We start from the raw sequence: 16,060 nt of genomic DNA, 5'->3' as shown, positions 1-16,060 counted from the left end.
ATTGCCATCCTCTGACTGATTCCAGTCCTAGTCTGGTATTATGTCATGCTTGCACGCGACGCGAGGGCTGCTACAACCACGAACGAGCCTGACACAGACGACCAAGATGAGCTTTCTTGCTGACAGGTTTTATAAGTGAAAATATGCACAAAACAGGGAGCTCATTCAAAAAGAACGAGCAACCCCCCTGCACTAACATATTCCAAACCGAAACCCTGCATTTATGAAACAAAAAAAGGAGTTCAAAGTAGCTGTGCATATGGTACCTGTGTCTTTGTCATCTCCATTTTTTTGGCTTTCAGTATCATACTTTCCTATTTCTAACAACACTTCCTTCCTGCATTTTGATCTGCAGAAAAACCCACACAAACAAATGGGGAAACTGACTAATACTGTTTCGATGGGGCAAATAATGAAAGTACTATGAATAACCATTCAGAAGTCAGCTTCACATTGCTAAATTCTCTCTCCATAAAATGGAAATAGGAAAATAATACATTTTTTTTCTTTCAACTCCCCATTCTAATAATTTTAGCTTTTGATCTGAGCCAGAGTGGGTAAAAAAACACAGGTATTTCTCAATTTGACAGCTTCTCCTGAACACTTAAAAAAAAAAAAAAAAAAGAGTAGCAGAGGGAAGGGATCAGTAAACACCAAAGGTAAGGTCAAGAGGGTGACACAAACTCTGAAACTGTGCTTACAAATTAAGATCCAAATCTCAATTAAACTGCTGTAATAGCAAAAACAAAACAAACAAACAAACAAAAAACTGCACTGTATTCAAGAAATTCTTCTGGATTTTCTTTATAAATTAGAGATAACATAGGGTTGTGGTTTTTTTGTTTGTTTGGAACACCACCACTACCCTAAAAAACAAAACAAAACAAAACAAACAAACAAAAAAACATCCCAATCTATAAGTTACAAAACACAAAAACAAAATTCAATTCAATCACATGCAGAAAACTGACTATGTCTTTCTACATACATGATAAAACCACCCAATAAAACAGGGTGTTTGGAAAAGGCTAAAAGAAATCAGGTATCTTGGTTTCATGAAAATGTATATTTAACTGTCTAATTGGTAATTAAAAATAAGAAACAGGTATATAGAGAACACCAACTAGCCTGCCATGAGAATACTCAATTTCACATTTTTTTCTTTTCATTTGAAGTTTTCCTTTACTCAGGATTTTTACCCTCCTTTTAAACATAGCATATAGGCTTATAATTGTATTTTTTAATAGTCTGTGTATAATTAAATATGTGGTTGTTCATACACAGGCCTGGGGAAGGTTAGATACACTTATAGGCAACAACAGAATCATCTCAATGCAGGGACATCAAATGTTGTTGCACTACCTGCCTTACCCAATTATTCCGTATGTTACCTTGGGTTGGAGGGGGCTAAGATTTCCAAAATTTCACTTTTAATTAATTTCATGAAGATCAACAGTTTTGGCTGAAGTAATATGCAGATAAATCCAGACGGTGAACACTGCTAAATCCAACTCAAAATCCCAGCAAAGGAACAGCACAGCTCTGCTGACAGCTTATCTAGTGAGGAAATGCCTTTCCCTAACCATGCACTCATCGTGAGGGGCTGTACTGCAATTGCAGCATTTGCAGGGATAAGGGTTATCCCAAGGAGACAGGAAGCAAGACCAATATAATTTCTTCCCCTTTCCAAGTCCACCCTTAGATAGAGCTAGATTTAATTCTTTGCTCCTTATAAGTAATTACAGGAGTCAACAGATAGCAAGAGTCTCCTGGCTCTTGTGGCAGCATTACAAAGTTACGCTTAAGACAACAGAGCAGCAAATAAATGGATCACTTTACCAGCCACAAAAACTGCACCATTATTGCACTGAATTTCCAGCGCAACACAGAGGTTCTTTGGTGAACACGGGGGACACGGAAAATGCCTGTAAAAGAAAGATTGAGAAAAACTAGTAATACCAGAACATAACAGAGCATCACCCTGGTAATAATGGCATGGAAAACAATGGCTTCAGGTACTAAAAACACAGCTACAGTATAAATTCAGTATTCACATTAGTAGCTGGAATAGCAAGAGATGAATAAAGAAAAGAGCTGTGAAGATTTAGGGCATTTAAACATAGTGAACTACTGAGAAAATGTTTACTGATGTCTTCCTACTGCTTGTGTTTTTGCTGCTTGCTTGTTCCTCTATTTTAACCATATTACACTGTCTGGTGTTTTCTTAAAGCTCAACCCACCCCTACCATTTTGGAAATATGGGAAAAATGTTGTTCTTGTAAAGAGAAGTTTGCCTTACAGACTCAGGTTCATAACACGGGTGGAAGTTCCACGATTTCTAAATCTCTCCTGTGGTTTTGAGGATGCACATAAAGATTTGTTTCAATGTGTGAGATTGGCAATCCTGCAATAAGCTGTTTTCACTTCCAACCATTCTAAACCCCATGCCAGCCCAGAGACTTGCAGTGACGCACTGCCGGCAGCACCAAGCAGAACTGCAACTCCCTGACCTACAGCTGCTCTTCTGTGGTGCTCCTGGGATATGAAAACAATGAAGCAATATTACTGATGGGAAGAAGACCATCGTTTGCATCGTTTGTCCAGTTTTCCATCTCCTGTGGCTTAATACAAGCATTTTAACATTGCTTTAACTAAAAAATCAAGAATTATATTTTATTATTAGAAAATGCAACACATTTCAAATAATACACTAGCGGAATTTAAACAATTAGTTCTTTTATAGTCATCTTACTACCACTTACCCACCTAATATTTTCCTCCCCATCCTAATTCTATACAAAAGAACAATACTAAGAACTAGTTTCAGTATATACTTACTTGAGAAAATCCTCTTCTTTTATCTTCTCTAAGGCTTTCATAACTGCCATTCTAGTGAAAACAGACTGCACAGTGAAATAAAAAATGAGTCAAGAAGAGAAGTTAAGAAAGGATATGCCTAAAAAAGAAAGAAACCCTAATACATACACACGAGACACTTCTCACAATACATTTTTTTCACTTATGTTTTATGTTTTCTTATACCTACAAACTCTGTATCAGCGAGAGCTCACTGTGACCTTAAACCTTAACAGGGCAACAAAGAGCAACAAGTAATTTTGCCTAAATATATCCAAGTAGCTTTACTCACAACATGAAAACAACATAATTAGTGCAGCTTACAGATCAGAACATAATGATTATTGTTGTACACTTATATGCTCAGGGTTTTGTAGAGTTGGGTCTTGAAATCCCCCGGGGATGGAACCTGCAAACCCTCCCTGGAGGTAGCCTGCTCCACTGTCCTCATGGTGAAGTTTTTGGTAGCTCTGACTGTCCTCATGGTGAAGTTTTTTTCTTGCATCTACTTTGAACCTCTCATTTCACCTTATGGCCACTGTTTCTCCATCTTCTACCATGCACTGTGCTGCTTCCCAACCTGGCAGTCCCCAGTCCGTGTTGCTGACAGAGTTTAATCCTTCCCAGGTGTCAGACTGTGTGTTTGATGCTGCCAAATTTCATACGGCTTGCAGCAGCCCGTTCCTTCAGCCTGCCTACAGCTCTGCCCTCAGGTGTATCTAACAGTCCTTCCAATTTGTTGTCATCAGCAAACTCGATGAGAATAGACTCTACAGTCTCCTCCAGGTTTTTATAAAGATGCTCAGAAGGAGGGATCCCAGGACAAACTCCTGCAGCACTCTGCTATCACAGGCATCCAGATAGAGTATGACACCCAGTAACCACTACCCTTTAAGCCCACTCACATGGATTATTACCCATCTAGCTGTCCACCCATCCAGACCGTAAGTCTAAACGCTTCAGGAAGAGCACTGGTATGTGGAAAGGAACTGAAAAGTCATGTTTTCATTCAGCTTCAGGACTTGGAAAAACAGTAAAAAATACTGAATTGCTGTTTGGGGTGATTCAAGTTCTTGCTCTGATGATCCAGGACATCCTGGATGCCTTCAGGAAAGTTGCTGCTTCTCTACCTAAGCATAAACTAGAGATAAAGTACAGATAAAAGTACCTTCCTTCCTCATAGGACAGATGAGCTGGAAAACCTTTAAAGTAACAGTATGTTTAAATTGTCATCTACAGTAGATGACAATTTTTTACTCAGGATCCAGCTTTTATACCATTTCTGATTAACACAGCCCTTGACGCTAGCTTCAAGCACAGCTTCTTTGTAAGGATGAGCCTCTGATGGCTCTTCAGAGGCTCTATTTCTTCCTTTAGATTCCCCTACATCTTGTTGCCTGCATGGTTTCAACAGCTAGGCCCTGCTGGTTTTAGCTCCTTACGGGGGGTTTCCCCCTTTTAAAGGAAAGCCATGCAGCAAGCAGTGAGTTATGACAATACAATACTTCTAAAAAAAGACTTGTGTGTATTCCATGTCAGGTGGAGTACAGCAGGCAGAATTCCAGGGTCAGACTGCTTCCACCAAAAGTCGGCAGACTGTTCACCAGAAGGAACAAAAGGCCTCTCATAGGCTGCTGACAGAAGTTACCTGTTCTCCCTCGCATCACACCCACCATCCTACTCCTATCAGCTTATCTCCAACTGCTTTTTATTCTTACACCCCCTCTTTTCTCTCAATGATTGTGTGTGCTCAGGGTATGCAACGAGTGGCAAGGTCCCTTTTCTTTCTTCCCCTGCTCCAGAAGTAGACAGGATAAAACCACCCTGGATGTACCGTGTCTTTCATTCAGATCAGAGGACGTGAAAACTCTGGTGTGATCATTCTCTTTCAGCTGCGGAGTCTCCTCTTCACAATGTGACTTATCTGAACTGTTTTACCTACAGAGAGCTTGAGGATCGTATTTTATGCTACTTTTAATGCATGAGAATCAAATTCTTACATCTGAAGGGATGTATTTACAGAGAACAGTCCTAAAAGTATTCCTTTGGACAATCTGGAAAATTAATGAGCTAAAGAAAAGTAACAAGGTCGTAGTTCTCCTAAGAAAAGAAATGTTAAGCGAATAAAAGGAGATGACTTTATTTTCAGACAACGGAAAATTCTGGGACGTTTCTGATGAAGGAAGAACAGACATTAAACAGACTGAATACCCAGGTAAGTTCTTCACTGTAGTTACAGCTGTGAAATTTTGAATGTCAGAAAGAAAATACAACAATGATGAGATCCTACCTGTTTGTTTTTTGCTGGCTTGAAACAATCCGGACAGGCTGTGGCTCTGAATAGAGAGATGAAAATTAGCTGCTACTCTTACAGAAAAAACAAAAAACAAACAAAACAAAAAATCAGGGACAGACAAGCATAGCATGTAAATGGTCTTTGTATCCCAGTATGCCCAGCATCTCACTTCCACAGTTTAGCACAGACCAGATTTTTAAATCAATTTTATCCTAAGCCACAAATGGTGGAAAGTGTGCATTGCCTGACCTAGAGATAAATCACAAAGCTGCGTAAGCCTGTCTTGCTCTGACCAACACTAATGTTCCTCAGTTTTGAGATGGGATGGAAAAGCACATGAGAAGTTTATCTTTCAGTCCTTTTCAACCCTTCTCAATAAATGTTATGATCAATGTTTAAGTTCTGCTCAAGGTATGCTGACATCTTGAAATCTGCATTTCCTGCTCTTAGACAATGTACGCTGCAAAAGTAAACATATCCAAGCCAGAGACAGAAATTGCTGCTTCTGGATAGGAAAATTCAGCTTACTACAGAAAAAAGTAACCCCAGGTATTTGATACCATTTGTGTTTTGCCCCTTCAAAAGGAAACTATTGGTTGCTTCACAAAAGTGAAAGCCGAGTCAGTGAAACATTTTTTCTGAGTACTGTAAAGGAAATTATTGTTCCTATTAGTGGATTTCTGTGTATGCAGTAAGAGATGGTTTCTAGCCTCCAACACAGTTTATCAATTCTTGCCGGTGCTTTTCAACACTTTTATAACTACTGTAGACTATAAAGAAGTAGGTCTGACCTCTTGCAGTTTCTGTACAAGCAGCCTTCCTGGTCAGTTGTGATACAAAGCATCACAAATCCCCTCTTTCAGAATTTAAATATAAATCTCCAAATATAAACTAACAAGAGCCAATTTGACCTTCCACATCAAACCAAGAGTCATTTTGGCACACATAGCTACACATGATTCTGTAAAAACAGCTCACAAGAGGAGAAATTGCAGATGTCATACTTGGAAATCCCTTCCAAAAGCATACTTGGAGCTGGGGGAACTTCTCCAGGTTGAGTCAAGGTCTTAATTTTGCTTCCATACAACTGTCATTACTAAAGCTCTGACAATTACCAAATTTCTCTGTTTACACTGAAATTAAAACATTGCCCCAGACATGTTCAGAGCCAACCTTCCACGTATGGGGAATGTCCTGACACCTGAGAAACTACCACAAAATTAAGTTAGGGACTGTGTTGTTACTTCAGAAGAACATCCAAAATCTCAATTGCTGTTTAAGTGTGCCACAAAGAGAAGGCAAATAAAGGGATATTGTCAAGACACATGGAATAGACCTGAGTAGCTGGAATGTGGAACATAAATTCTTTACACTTTTCCCTTCTACAGCTATTCCTCTTGGAGCACCAACACTGGCATCACAACATGCTCAGCATCAACGTTTTTGGAAGGTCATAAAAAAGGTACAGGGAAGATGAGATGAAAATAAGAGCTGCCATGCTTCAGAGGAAAGAAGAGCACTACAGGACATAAGAACTGATCAAGTAAAATTAAGTAAATAAGAACACAGGTATGCTGGGAGCTTTTGAGTTTTTGTAGGAATGTGGGTAAAAATGCAGTTTGGCTCTAATACTTTTACATTTGCCCGGTCTTTAAGATGCTGGAAAGGAAAGAAATTCAGCAAATGCTGATAATACTTTGTTCCTAATACTAGGTCTGCCACTGAGTATGCAGTTGTTGAAAACTAAGAAGGTGGCAGACGGGGCACTCACAAATTGCCAGAAGAGGTACAACGAGGGAAACCAATAAGGGCTGCAAAGGAAATATCTCGTCTCCAGGGATGAAGTCACTACATGACGCAGAAATCAGAAGCTCTATGAGGAGCCTCTGTCTCTGTTAGGATTTAACTTGTCGTAGGAGCACAAGTGATGACACTGAGTGAAACTCAACTTTTCCAGGAAGCATCAGCAAACAGGAAGAGCAAACCTAATTATCCAGAATATACTACTGCCAGATTTTGAGAAATCAGATTCAACGGTAGCTAAATTCACAGAAATATTTTGCTTCTTTGTGTTAAAGAAGGATTTATACAGCAAATGCACTGTTGGGCCAGGACAAAGATTGTATGTGGTGGCCAGGGAACTTCTGTTTGTTTTAATCAAGCAGCTAATTTGGATGAACCCACTTCTAAACCTTCCCTCCCATCCATGAGCAGGATGAGAACAGGAAAACCTAGACATGACCTCAAAAAGATTCCCCCACCCTCAACTATGTGTTTTGAGTTTATTTTTTTGAAATGATACAGCCATGTTGAGGAGGGTGAAGAGTTTGAAAAGGGCTGAAATTCTACAACTTTTTCCAAATGTTATCCTTCCAGTCCAAATCAAAATTCTGGATGATTTTGTTTATTGGCTTTAAAGCACAGAATTAACCAGACAGAGGTGGCATAACTTTAAGCTTTGCAGCTCTATCTGAATATGAGGGAGTTTAAATGCAGGGCCCGTTCGAGTTTATAAACACTGCATATTCTCATCTGTAGCAAATCCAAACCAACAAAGTTGCACAATATTTAGATAAAGATCTTTTGTTATTTATATCAAAACTTACAGGAAACGGCACTCCTCATCTGTTTCTGGGTGAGCAAAGACCACGCTAACTTCAAACAAACTCTAAATTAAAAAAAAAAAAAAAAAAGGTGGGGGTGGTAATACTTTGTTAAACAAACCAGGAGGATATTCTCAAGCATACTTATTGTAATACTAAGAAAATAGTAAAGAGGTAGGCAAAAGAGAAAGTAATCCACTTATTCTACAACACAGTCTAAAGAAAGACATTAAAACTTGTGCCATAATGGCATTTGCATTTCTGAAGTACCCAAAGATGATCTCAGAGCACTTCAATAACATGAGTGACCTACACATCATAGATACTGGCCCCATTTTGCACAGGGGGAATTGAGTCAGAGACAGTATATGCTCAAAGCCTATTACGGTCACTAAACTTAACACACCTTCTGGGAGAGCAGTGCCTAGCGTGGAATAAAGATAAAAACCCTGTAGTAGTCACCACTGAAGAATTTTGTCAGGGGCTTCGTTTGCAATGACTGGATGGCCTTGGGGCAAAGAAAGGCAACATGTCCTAGTGGATTGACAGCTAGACTAGAAACTCCAGTGTAATCTCAATTCTACCCCCAATTCCCTCTTTGGCCTTGGGCAAACAACACTCATTACTTCTGTTATTCAGATACCAGTATACCTCAAGAGGGCTATTGAAAAGATTGGCTAATATTCAAGTGGCTTGTAGATAAAGGGTACTACACAAGTAACTTTTATGGTACAATGGTGTCTGAAGTGGCTCAGTGCCTAAGTGTTGTAAAGCTTTTGCTAACTCAGTATGTAAGAAGTTTGTTTCTTCTTGGATCATCTTCAGGTTGACTGAGTGATTCTCTCTTCACTAAGACAAAAGGGATGCTTTCAATTAGCACTCCTGGGAAAAGACAACCTGTAATTACTACGGAAGTTGACAAATCAACTTAACGACTGAGACTAGTCCTGGGGTCAGTCCTACGGCTGATGACAAGTAAAAACTACAGACTGCTTTGTCTTCAGCAGGATTTTTAGACATGTTTGCAGAGATTTTACAGTCAAGATGATGGTGTTTCTGAATTTTCCTGACAACTTCTGAATGTCACATGTGGTCAATGTTTTTCAGAAACATTTTAGGGATGTTAGTCAGAACCTGAAAGTTGAAAATACAGTTTGAGAAAACATTCCTATTGCCTGTTTACTAGTACTGCAGGTTCCAACATGCCTATCTCTAGCAGTCATTAAAGTCAACAAGGACCAGTCTTCCCTCCTTTAGTATGTTTCAGAAATATATTCCACAGTATTTAACATGCAAGTAACCTGAAAAATTTATCTCACAAAGCGGTAAAAGTGTTGGTAGTAATAGGAGAGCAAAGAAGGAATATATAAGCATTGCTTGGTCTCCAAAAAACAAAGATCCTGGAAAAGTCTCATTTGTAAAAGGAGGGCGGGAGCCCAAGAGCAAGAGATTTAGCAGAAGACTGCAGTGGTCCCAGTATACTCAGTGATCTCTGTGTATAAAAATGGAAGTTGAACCCTTTGGCATTGAGACTTGGGGATTTCACGTTAAAAGAACTCCCCCGCTCTCCTTCCCCCTACAGTGAATATAAAAGCAGTGCAACTTGTTGATCTGTTAATGATAAAAATTGTATACATATATATATTTCTACCTATCTATACACGTACACACACACACAAAAGAAAGTGCTTTTTTATTTATACAATACCTTTCCATCAGCGGGAACACCCAACTCCTCCGACAACTGGGGGTGAATAATCCACTTGTAAGCTTCTTTCAGTTGAACGATGTCATCCTTTGCCAAGGAAAGGCCCAGTTTTCTGAATCACATACATAAAGAAATAATAACTCGCACAGGAGTCTGTCAAAGATAGATACATGACATATAATATTTCTAGACAGAATTAAGTAGCTTGTCCAAGGTAAACAAGCAGTGTACAAATGAAATGGACTAACACACTAAGCGTACAGATCACAGCATGAAGGAATGAAAGGCTGCTCCGATACCTCCTGTACCAGCAGTGAAGCTTTGCACTGAATTAATAAAAAAGGCGTTGAGGAAACATTAAGGCCAGACAGGGATTCCAGGTAAGATGCTTCACAGTAAGCACATACACACATGTGGATGCTACACAGCATGATAAATCATACCATGCCATTTAAAGCAAACCCCAATTCTCAAAAATCTTTTTTTGTTTCTTTTTTTCCAACCAGATCAGTGAGACCATCAGCTCTCCAGGTGGTCACATAAGCACTTATGTTAACACAAGAAAGACAGAAGGTACATGCAGATGGAGCCAGGATACTTCTGATAGTAAATCAACATCTAGTTCAGCTTAAGTAAACTGAGTATCCGGATCCTGCAGGGCAGCACCTGTGCTATTTGCTAAGGAGCCTCTTGTCCAGGTTCCAGCCAAAGTGATGTCTTGCTTTGCCCTGTTTCTATTTGCCAGTGTTTCTTTCATTATCAATTTAAAAACAGATTATGTTTCTTCCTGTCTGAGAGAACATGCACTGAGGAAACTCATGCCAGAGTTTCATGGTAGATCAACAGTTGCAAAAGCCTTTCTAGAGTCTACACAAAGAAAAGCTTAGGAAGAGATATACAAAAAAAAAAAAAATTCTTTGTTGTAAACAAACAAAAAAACACCTTCTGTAAGGCTTATTTTTTATTGTTAAAAGGACGAATCACTCCTTCATTAAAGGAGGGCATGAACTCCAGTGGACACAAATTCCTAAGGGGAAAATTCCAGGTGAAAACCTCAGCTGAACTTGCTGGGATCTGACTCTGTAGGTACAAAACCAGGCCTTTACCACTCCATCTTCGCCCATGCAGAGGGAAGTTAAAAGAAGCAGATGCCTGTAAGAATGCCAACATGTGATTTCAAACCCCTTGCTTATGACCTGCCAAAGCAGAGCACATATCCTCCTATACAAATGGCACCAATGGCTACTCAGGCAAGATGTGCCCTCTACAAGCTAATCGCCTCTCAAGCAATTTAATGAAACAATGACTTTTAAATTAGTCTCAAAGTAGGAAGTGATTCATCAACTTTTACTCTGGCTTTCTATAAATATCTTGAAACTGTACTTCCACTCAGGATGGCTTCCACCAAAGAATAATCCAGTATCTTCAACGAACTTTGAGACAAGTGAATTTATTTTCTCTTGTCAACAAAGCCAGCCTATCCACGCAAAATGGCTCTACATGTTCTCATTTGGCCAGGAATGGGAGTGTCCCACAGTAGAAAAAAAAAATCACTCATTTATTTCAAAACACCGAGGGTAAAAAGCAGAGTCAAAACTAACTTGTTCTCACCACACTAACATCTTTCTGCTACCACAACTGACTTTTCACCATTATCTGACTAAAAATGTTCAGTCACTCTTAATGTAAGCTAAACATGATATGGTGGCAAAACAAAGAGGTCCATATTTCATTACATCGTCAGTGTACAGAACAATTCTGGCTCACAGGTGGCATCGTGGGACCTCTTGGGACGATTGACTGGAAGCTGTACAATTATATAGACAGCCTGCACTCCAAGCTGAAATGCCATGTCCCAGCTATAACCACACCACACAAGGCAAATGAGATAAGAAACCTCAATTAAGGTTAAACCGGGATACAAAACAAACCCCAGGTGCCATCTTATCCTTTGTGAGCATTGTGTAAACTGAACAATAGGATCATAACAAGACATCATCTTCTTGTCTGCACAATGTTTTATACAGACAAATGGTGAAGACTTGTCAGACAGACGACAAGATGCAGCAAGACGACAAGCTGCAGATGATTTAAAAAAAATAAAAAATAAAAAATAAAATAAAATGACAGCATATCCTAATTCTGAATTTCCTTCTGATTAGCTTTAAACATACAAAGTAAGTTAAAATCTGAGCCAAGAATATAGGAAGTGCTTCGACATGTTCCACAATGTTAGCAGAAGCACCTTTATATGAAAGTAACTGTCTTGATCTTGAAAATACAGTATGAATTCATTAATTGCTCAAAATTTTTATTAACGTACATATCTCAGCAGGTCCATTGCAAACCACTTATGGTTTCTCATTTCTGCTATGCTGGAAAAAAGTTATAGTAAGAGTATCTCTCCTTTCTCTCAATCTGGGGGACTCACTAGTAGATGTGATGTGAGAGTTGCCAAAAGAAATTACTCACCCCATTTCCTGTTTTACCAGCAGCCAAGCAGCACGCTATATGTCACCAGCCATGCCCAGGAAGAAGAGAAAGAAAAAAAAGCAGCTGAAATTAAGCTTCAAAATTCCAACTTTTTGAGACTGCTAGCAGAATTAAAACAAAAACAAAAACAAAATAATAATCAGAACAACAAGGAAGTATTATAATTTTAATTTAGCTTTTATCTAGGAGTTGAAGGTCAGAGTTGGTGTTTGTTCTTCCCTCTACGTAGTGACCAAAAGACCCCTGCTCTGCATGTGTGAGCTGTTTCTTACTCTGTTATTCATTCTTCCATCACCAGACTGACAGAAACACAGGTAAGCTTTTGGGGAACAGACAACTGAATCAACTTTCCATCACATCAATCGGAAGCTTGACGTATCTTTAACATATCTAAAAAAAGAGTTGATTATATGGCAGAAAGAGGGTCTTCATGGGAGACACCCTCTCCAAGTAACTTCTAGCAGTTCCTCAGACAATCTGACAGACAGAGAACTCTGGACATCAAAAAGCTGATAGTCAAAGGAAAAGACTTTAAGTGATTTTTTTTTTGCCTGTTATGCTACGCTAAATTTTCTTGTTTCTCAAATATTTTGATATTTCCCTCTTCCACTTGCAGATTTTCAATGTGCTGGTTAAAACAATCCTTCCAAAGCTAGTGTGTCATATTATTCTGTTCCATAACCCTTTGAAAAAGCTCTCACTTTTACACACTCCTCCCTCTACATCTCCATTTATCACATCTGAAGTTTCACCCTACATTTTGAAGGAACAAGTGTATATGGCATATGATGTCAAATGCAGAAGCCCCCACCACACACTTCTTTTTTTTTTTTTTTTTTTTTTTTTTTTTCCAGAAAAACTCTTGCGTTTGAGAAATAATTGAAGATACACAGGCAAAGCTTAAAGTTGTGCTGATATTCTGATCACAGCATTTGCATACACTGGAGGTTTAAATCCTGAACACACAAAAAGCTAAGGACTGGTTTTGTTCTACATGGACAAACAATTAGGTTTCTCTTGCTGATAACACTAGCTCCACACTAAGAAAAAACCACCCACTTTTAAAATGTTCCTAGTGACACAGAATCTACTTGTATATCTGGCTAAACTTAAAACGAATTAATATTCCTGAGTACTAATGAGCGTTCAGTCTGCTGCTGGAGAGACCTGGGAAGTGACACAAAAGAAAATGGGAAATCCCATCTCCCTGAAACAAACTGCATACATTTCTGAGACATCAGTTTGCAAACTGACAACGAAGTCACCTCAAATCCCATCTAGCTTTAAAAACAGAACAGGCTGCATTAAAAGCAGTTTGAAACTTGTTATTAACACTATAACTAGAAAAAGACTCTGACAGCCTAAGTCAAGTGCAACTAGCAGTTATCTGCCATACAGAGAAATGAAAAAAAGCATCTGAATGGATGCTACTTGAAAACTGGTTTGGCATATTATTAAAAAAAGCCATCTAATACAGTTAGCATCCATTACAAAAAACATGAAATAAATGACACACTTGTTCTTAAGGCAATCACGAACCCTTTCCCTGAGGACTGCCCCTCATTTAAAGCTCAGCACTCAGTCAAGCAGTCACAGGCTGAATATGGAAAAGCTACAGAACAGATGAAACGCTACTAGAAACCTGAAGAAGCTGTTGGTACAAATGCTGGAATTCCCTAACAATTACTTATTACACAGCATACCTAGGAAAGGCTAGCGGATCTGATCTGAGAATCTTGAGCAGATTCCACCTTGAATTCTCCTTTTCGTTTTTTCTCTTTTTCTCCCAGCTGCCCCTCTGTAGCTTTGTGCAAATCCTCCGTGAATGCCACCTTCGGCAGCTCCTGGTGTACTACTTTGAAGGGAGGTTCCAAGAAGCAATGTTTATCTTACATGAGAGACCAGAGGATAATTCAGGGACCTCAGGAGGTCTCTACCCAACCTTGTGCTTAAAACAGAATCAGCTATGTAATCAGACCAGGTTGCTCTGGGCTTTATCCAATTAGGTCTTGAAAACCTCCAGTAATGGAGACTGCCCCACTTCTCTGGACAACCCGCTGCAGTGCTGGATTGTCCTCAATCCGTGCATGGTAAATGCTTTCACTCCCCTCCTCTAGCAACCTTATTTATGTAAAAAAAAATAATAATGTAGCAGGCTCGTTTAATGTGGCCCTGCCCAGGAACATCACTTAGATGTCACACCCACAACTGGAACTCAGCAGTACAAGAGTTAACAGTGGCTGAAACAAAGGTCAAAAGCAGAATTAAAATTACCAGTGGTAAGAAAGAACAATAGAAAGATACAAAAGTAAGCACAGGGGAGCATCAGCCAACAAATCAGTGAAACACTACCAGACCGGAACACAATTAAAAAGGACCAAGAAATTGAAGACTTCCAAAGAACAGTGTTTATGCCAAAAGCTTCCAAAAGCATATCTTTCCCCAGCTTTGCTCTGGGGAGCTAGACATTTTAGAGGGGCATCTCTTTGCAGTCCCACTCACTTCTCTTTGGACTCACATATTGATCCTACACAGTGATCTATTACTTCACTTTAGTAATTGTTCAGTGATCTAGGCTTTACATTTTATCTCTGCATGCGCCAACAGTGGCTGCCACTCTCCGCACTGCAGTAAAAACATGCTAACTGAATTATTAACCTGAAGTGCATTTAACCAAAATTTTAAATTTGACCTCAAATGGCCTTTGTATTAGGTCTTTCCCTGCTAACAACCACCGTGCCACATTAAGACCGGTGTTACACTACTTAACTAATTGAACCAGTGCTGTTTACGCAGTCTGAACGCCTGAGTGTTCTCACTGTCCTCTGAATTCCAAAGCCAAGCTGTTTGTCTTGAAACAACTACAGTGGAAAATTAAAAAGAGCAGGTTTCAATCTGTGGACTCCATAAAGGTGACTGCACAACCATATACACACATGCAATGTCCAAAACCGAGTCCCTATCTCTAAAATAGTGAAGATCACTGATCTACATTCTTCAGCATCTTAAATCCCTTCCCCGTCTTTCATTCTTCATATATGATATATATGGTGCTGTAAGAATAAAAACATCCTCCCCCTCTACCCCATGCTCTGTCAAAATAATTACTCTCTGTTGTCAAGGAAATAATGAAGAGGTTTGAAAACATGTATCGAACTTTTAGGAGCAGAGCCAGGATCACATCATCTTTTGGTTGAAATCCGAAGGAACCAGATCATGTATCACTTTTACATGCTGATAGAGGAACTCAATCAAAAAATGTCTATCATCCTTCCTTTGGTACACCTAAAAGAATGAGAAAAATCTTAAAAACAGTGCTAGAAATATTAAGGGGAAAGAGGGATGGTGGAGAGAGAATACAGACTTTGTTAGCGACGTGATCCACAAATCAGCACAGCACTGAACAAAATAAATATGGTTGTATTGATGGAATACTGTTTACTCAAATTCAGTGTGATTCATTACAGTGCATATGTAGACAGTATGAGTAAGACTGCTTCACAAAATGCCATGAAGTATATTGTAATCTTGTTTGCATAATAACCCAAATAAAATCATAAATAAAAACAGTTTCCAATTGAATTTCCTTGAACATACATCTGAACTAGAAAATATGACAACTGCAGAGCCAGGTCTAGAAATCTGCCTTTGACAAATGCCAATTTAAACAATCTCAAATTCCTTGATTTAAGGCACAATGAAGGTTTGGTACTCCGTCGGGTGGCTAATATCACTCCCTTTCCCTGTTTTATAGGGGCACAATTACAAACTAGAGAACACTTCTGCGTGTCAGAAAACCGACTGTGCTACAATAAGACCACAGGTCAAATCTCATCTCCCCTCTCCTGACTTCAAAAGTGAAAAGAAAATTAAAGAAATTACTTTTCCCCTTCAGTTAAGGCAAAACAATAGATTAGGGTACTGTGAGCACAGAAGCCAAAAGATCCCAAATTCCAAATCACATTCAACCAGTCCCTCTACTCCTGTGCCTTAATTCCCCTGCTCCGCTCTTTCCCAGCTGTATGCGAAGCAGGGGATCGGATCCCTCTACTTCATAATTACTTTATGTTTGTGAAGTGGTTTGAAAATGAAAAATGCTCATTA

The 16,060-nt window shown here is 39.2% G+C and overlaps 1 protein-coding gene across 2 annotated transcripts in view; it reads right to left on the bottom strand.

Annotated features, from left to right (window-relative positions):
• PUS10 (pseudouridine synthase 10) overlaps positions 1-16,060 on the bottom strand; it is a 33,503-nt gene that overhangs the window by 9,430 nt on the left and 8,013 nt on the right. For both annotated transcript variants that reach the window (XM_082757918.1, XM_082757917.1), the window contains exons 5-10: positions 11,936-11,970; positions 9,464-9,575; positions 7,759-7,820; positions 5,147-5,192; positions 2,839-2,903; positions 1,840-1,925 (exon numbers count right to left, since the gene is read on the bottom strand). In XM_082757918.1, the coding sequence (XP_082614044.1) occupies positions 1,840-1,925; positions 2,839-2,903; positions 5,147-5,192; positions 7,759-7,820; positions 9,464-9,575; positions 11,936-11,970 (406 nt within the window). The remainder of the gene's footprint in view (positions 1-1,839; positions 1,926-2,838; positions 2,904-5,146; positions 5,193-7,758; positions 7,821-9,463; positions 9,576-11,935; positions 11,971-16,060) is intronic.

Source organism: Aythya marila (assembly GCF_965140915.1).
Source record: "Aythya marila genome assembly, chromosome: 3".
Taxonomy (NCBI): domain Eukaryota; kingdom Metazoa; phylum Chordata; class Aves; order Anseriformes; family Anatidae; genus Aythya; species Aythya marila.
Note: the sequence above shows the minus strand (reverse complement) of the source record. Positions and strands in the feature narration are given on the sequence as shown.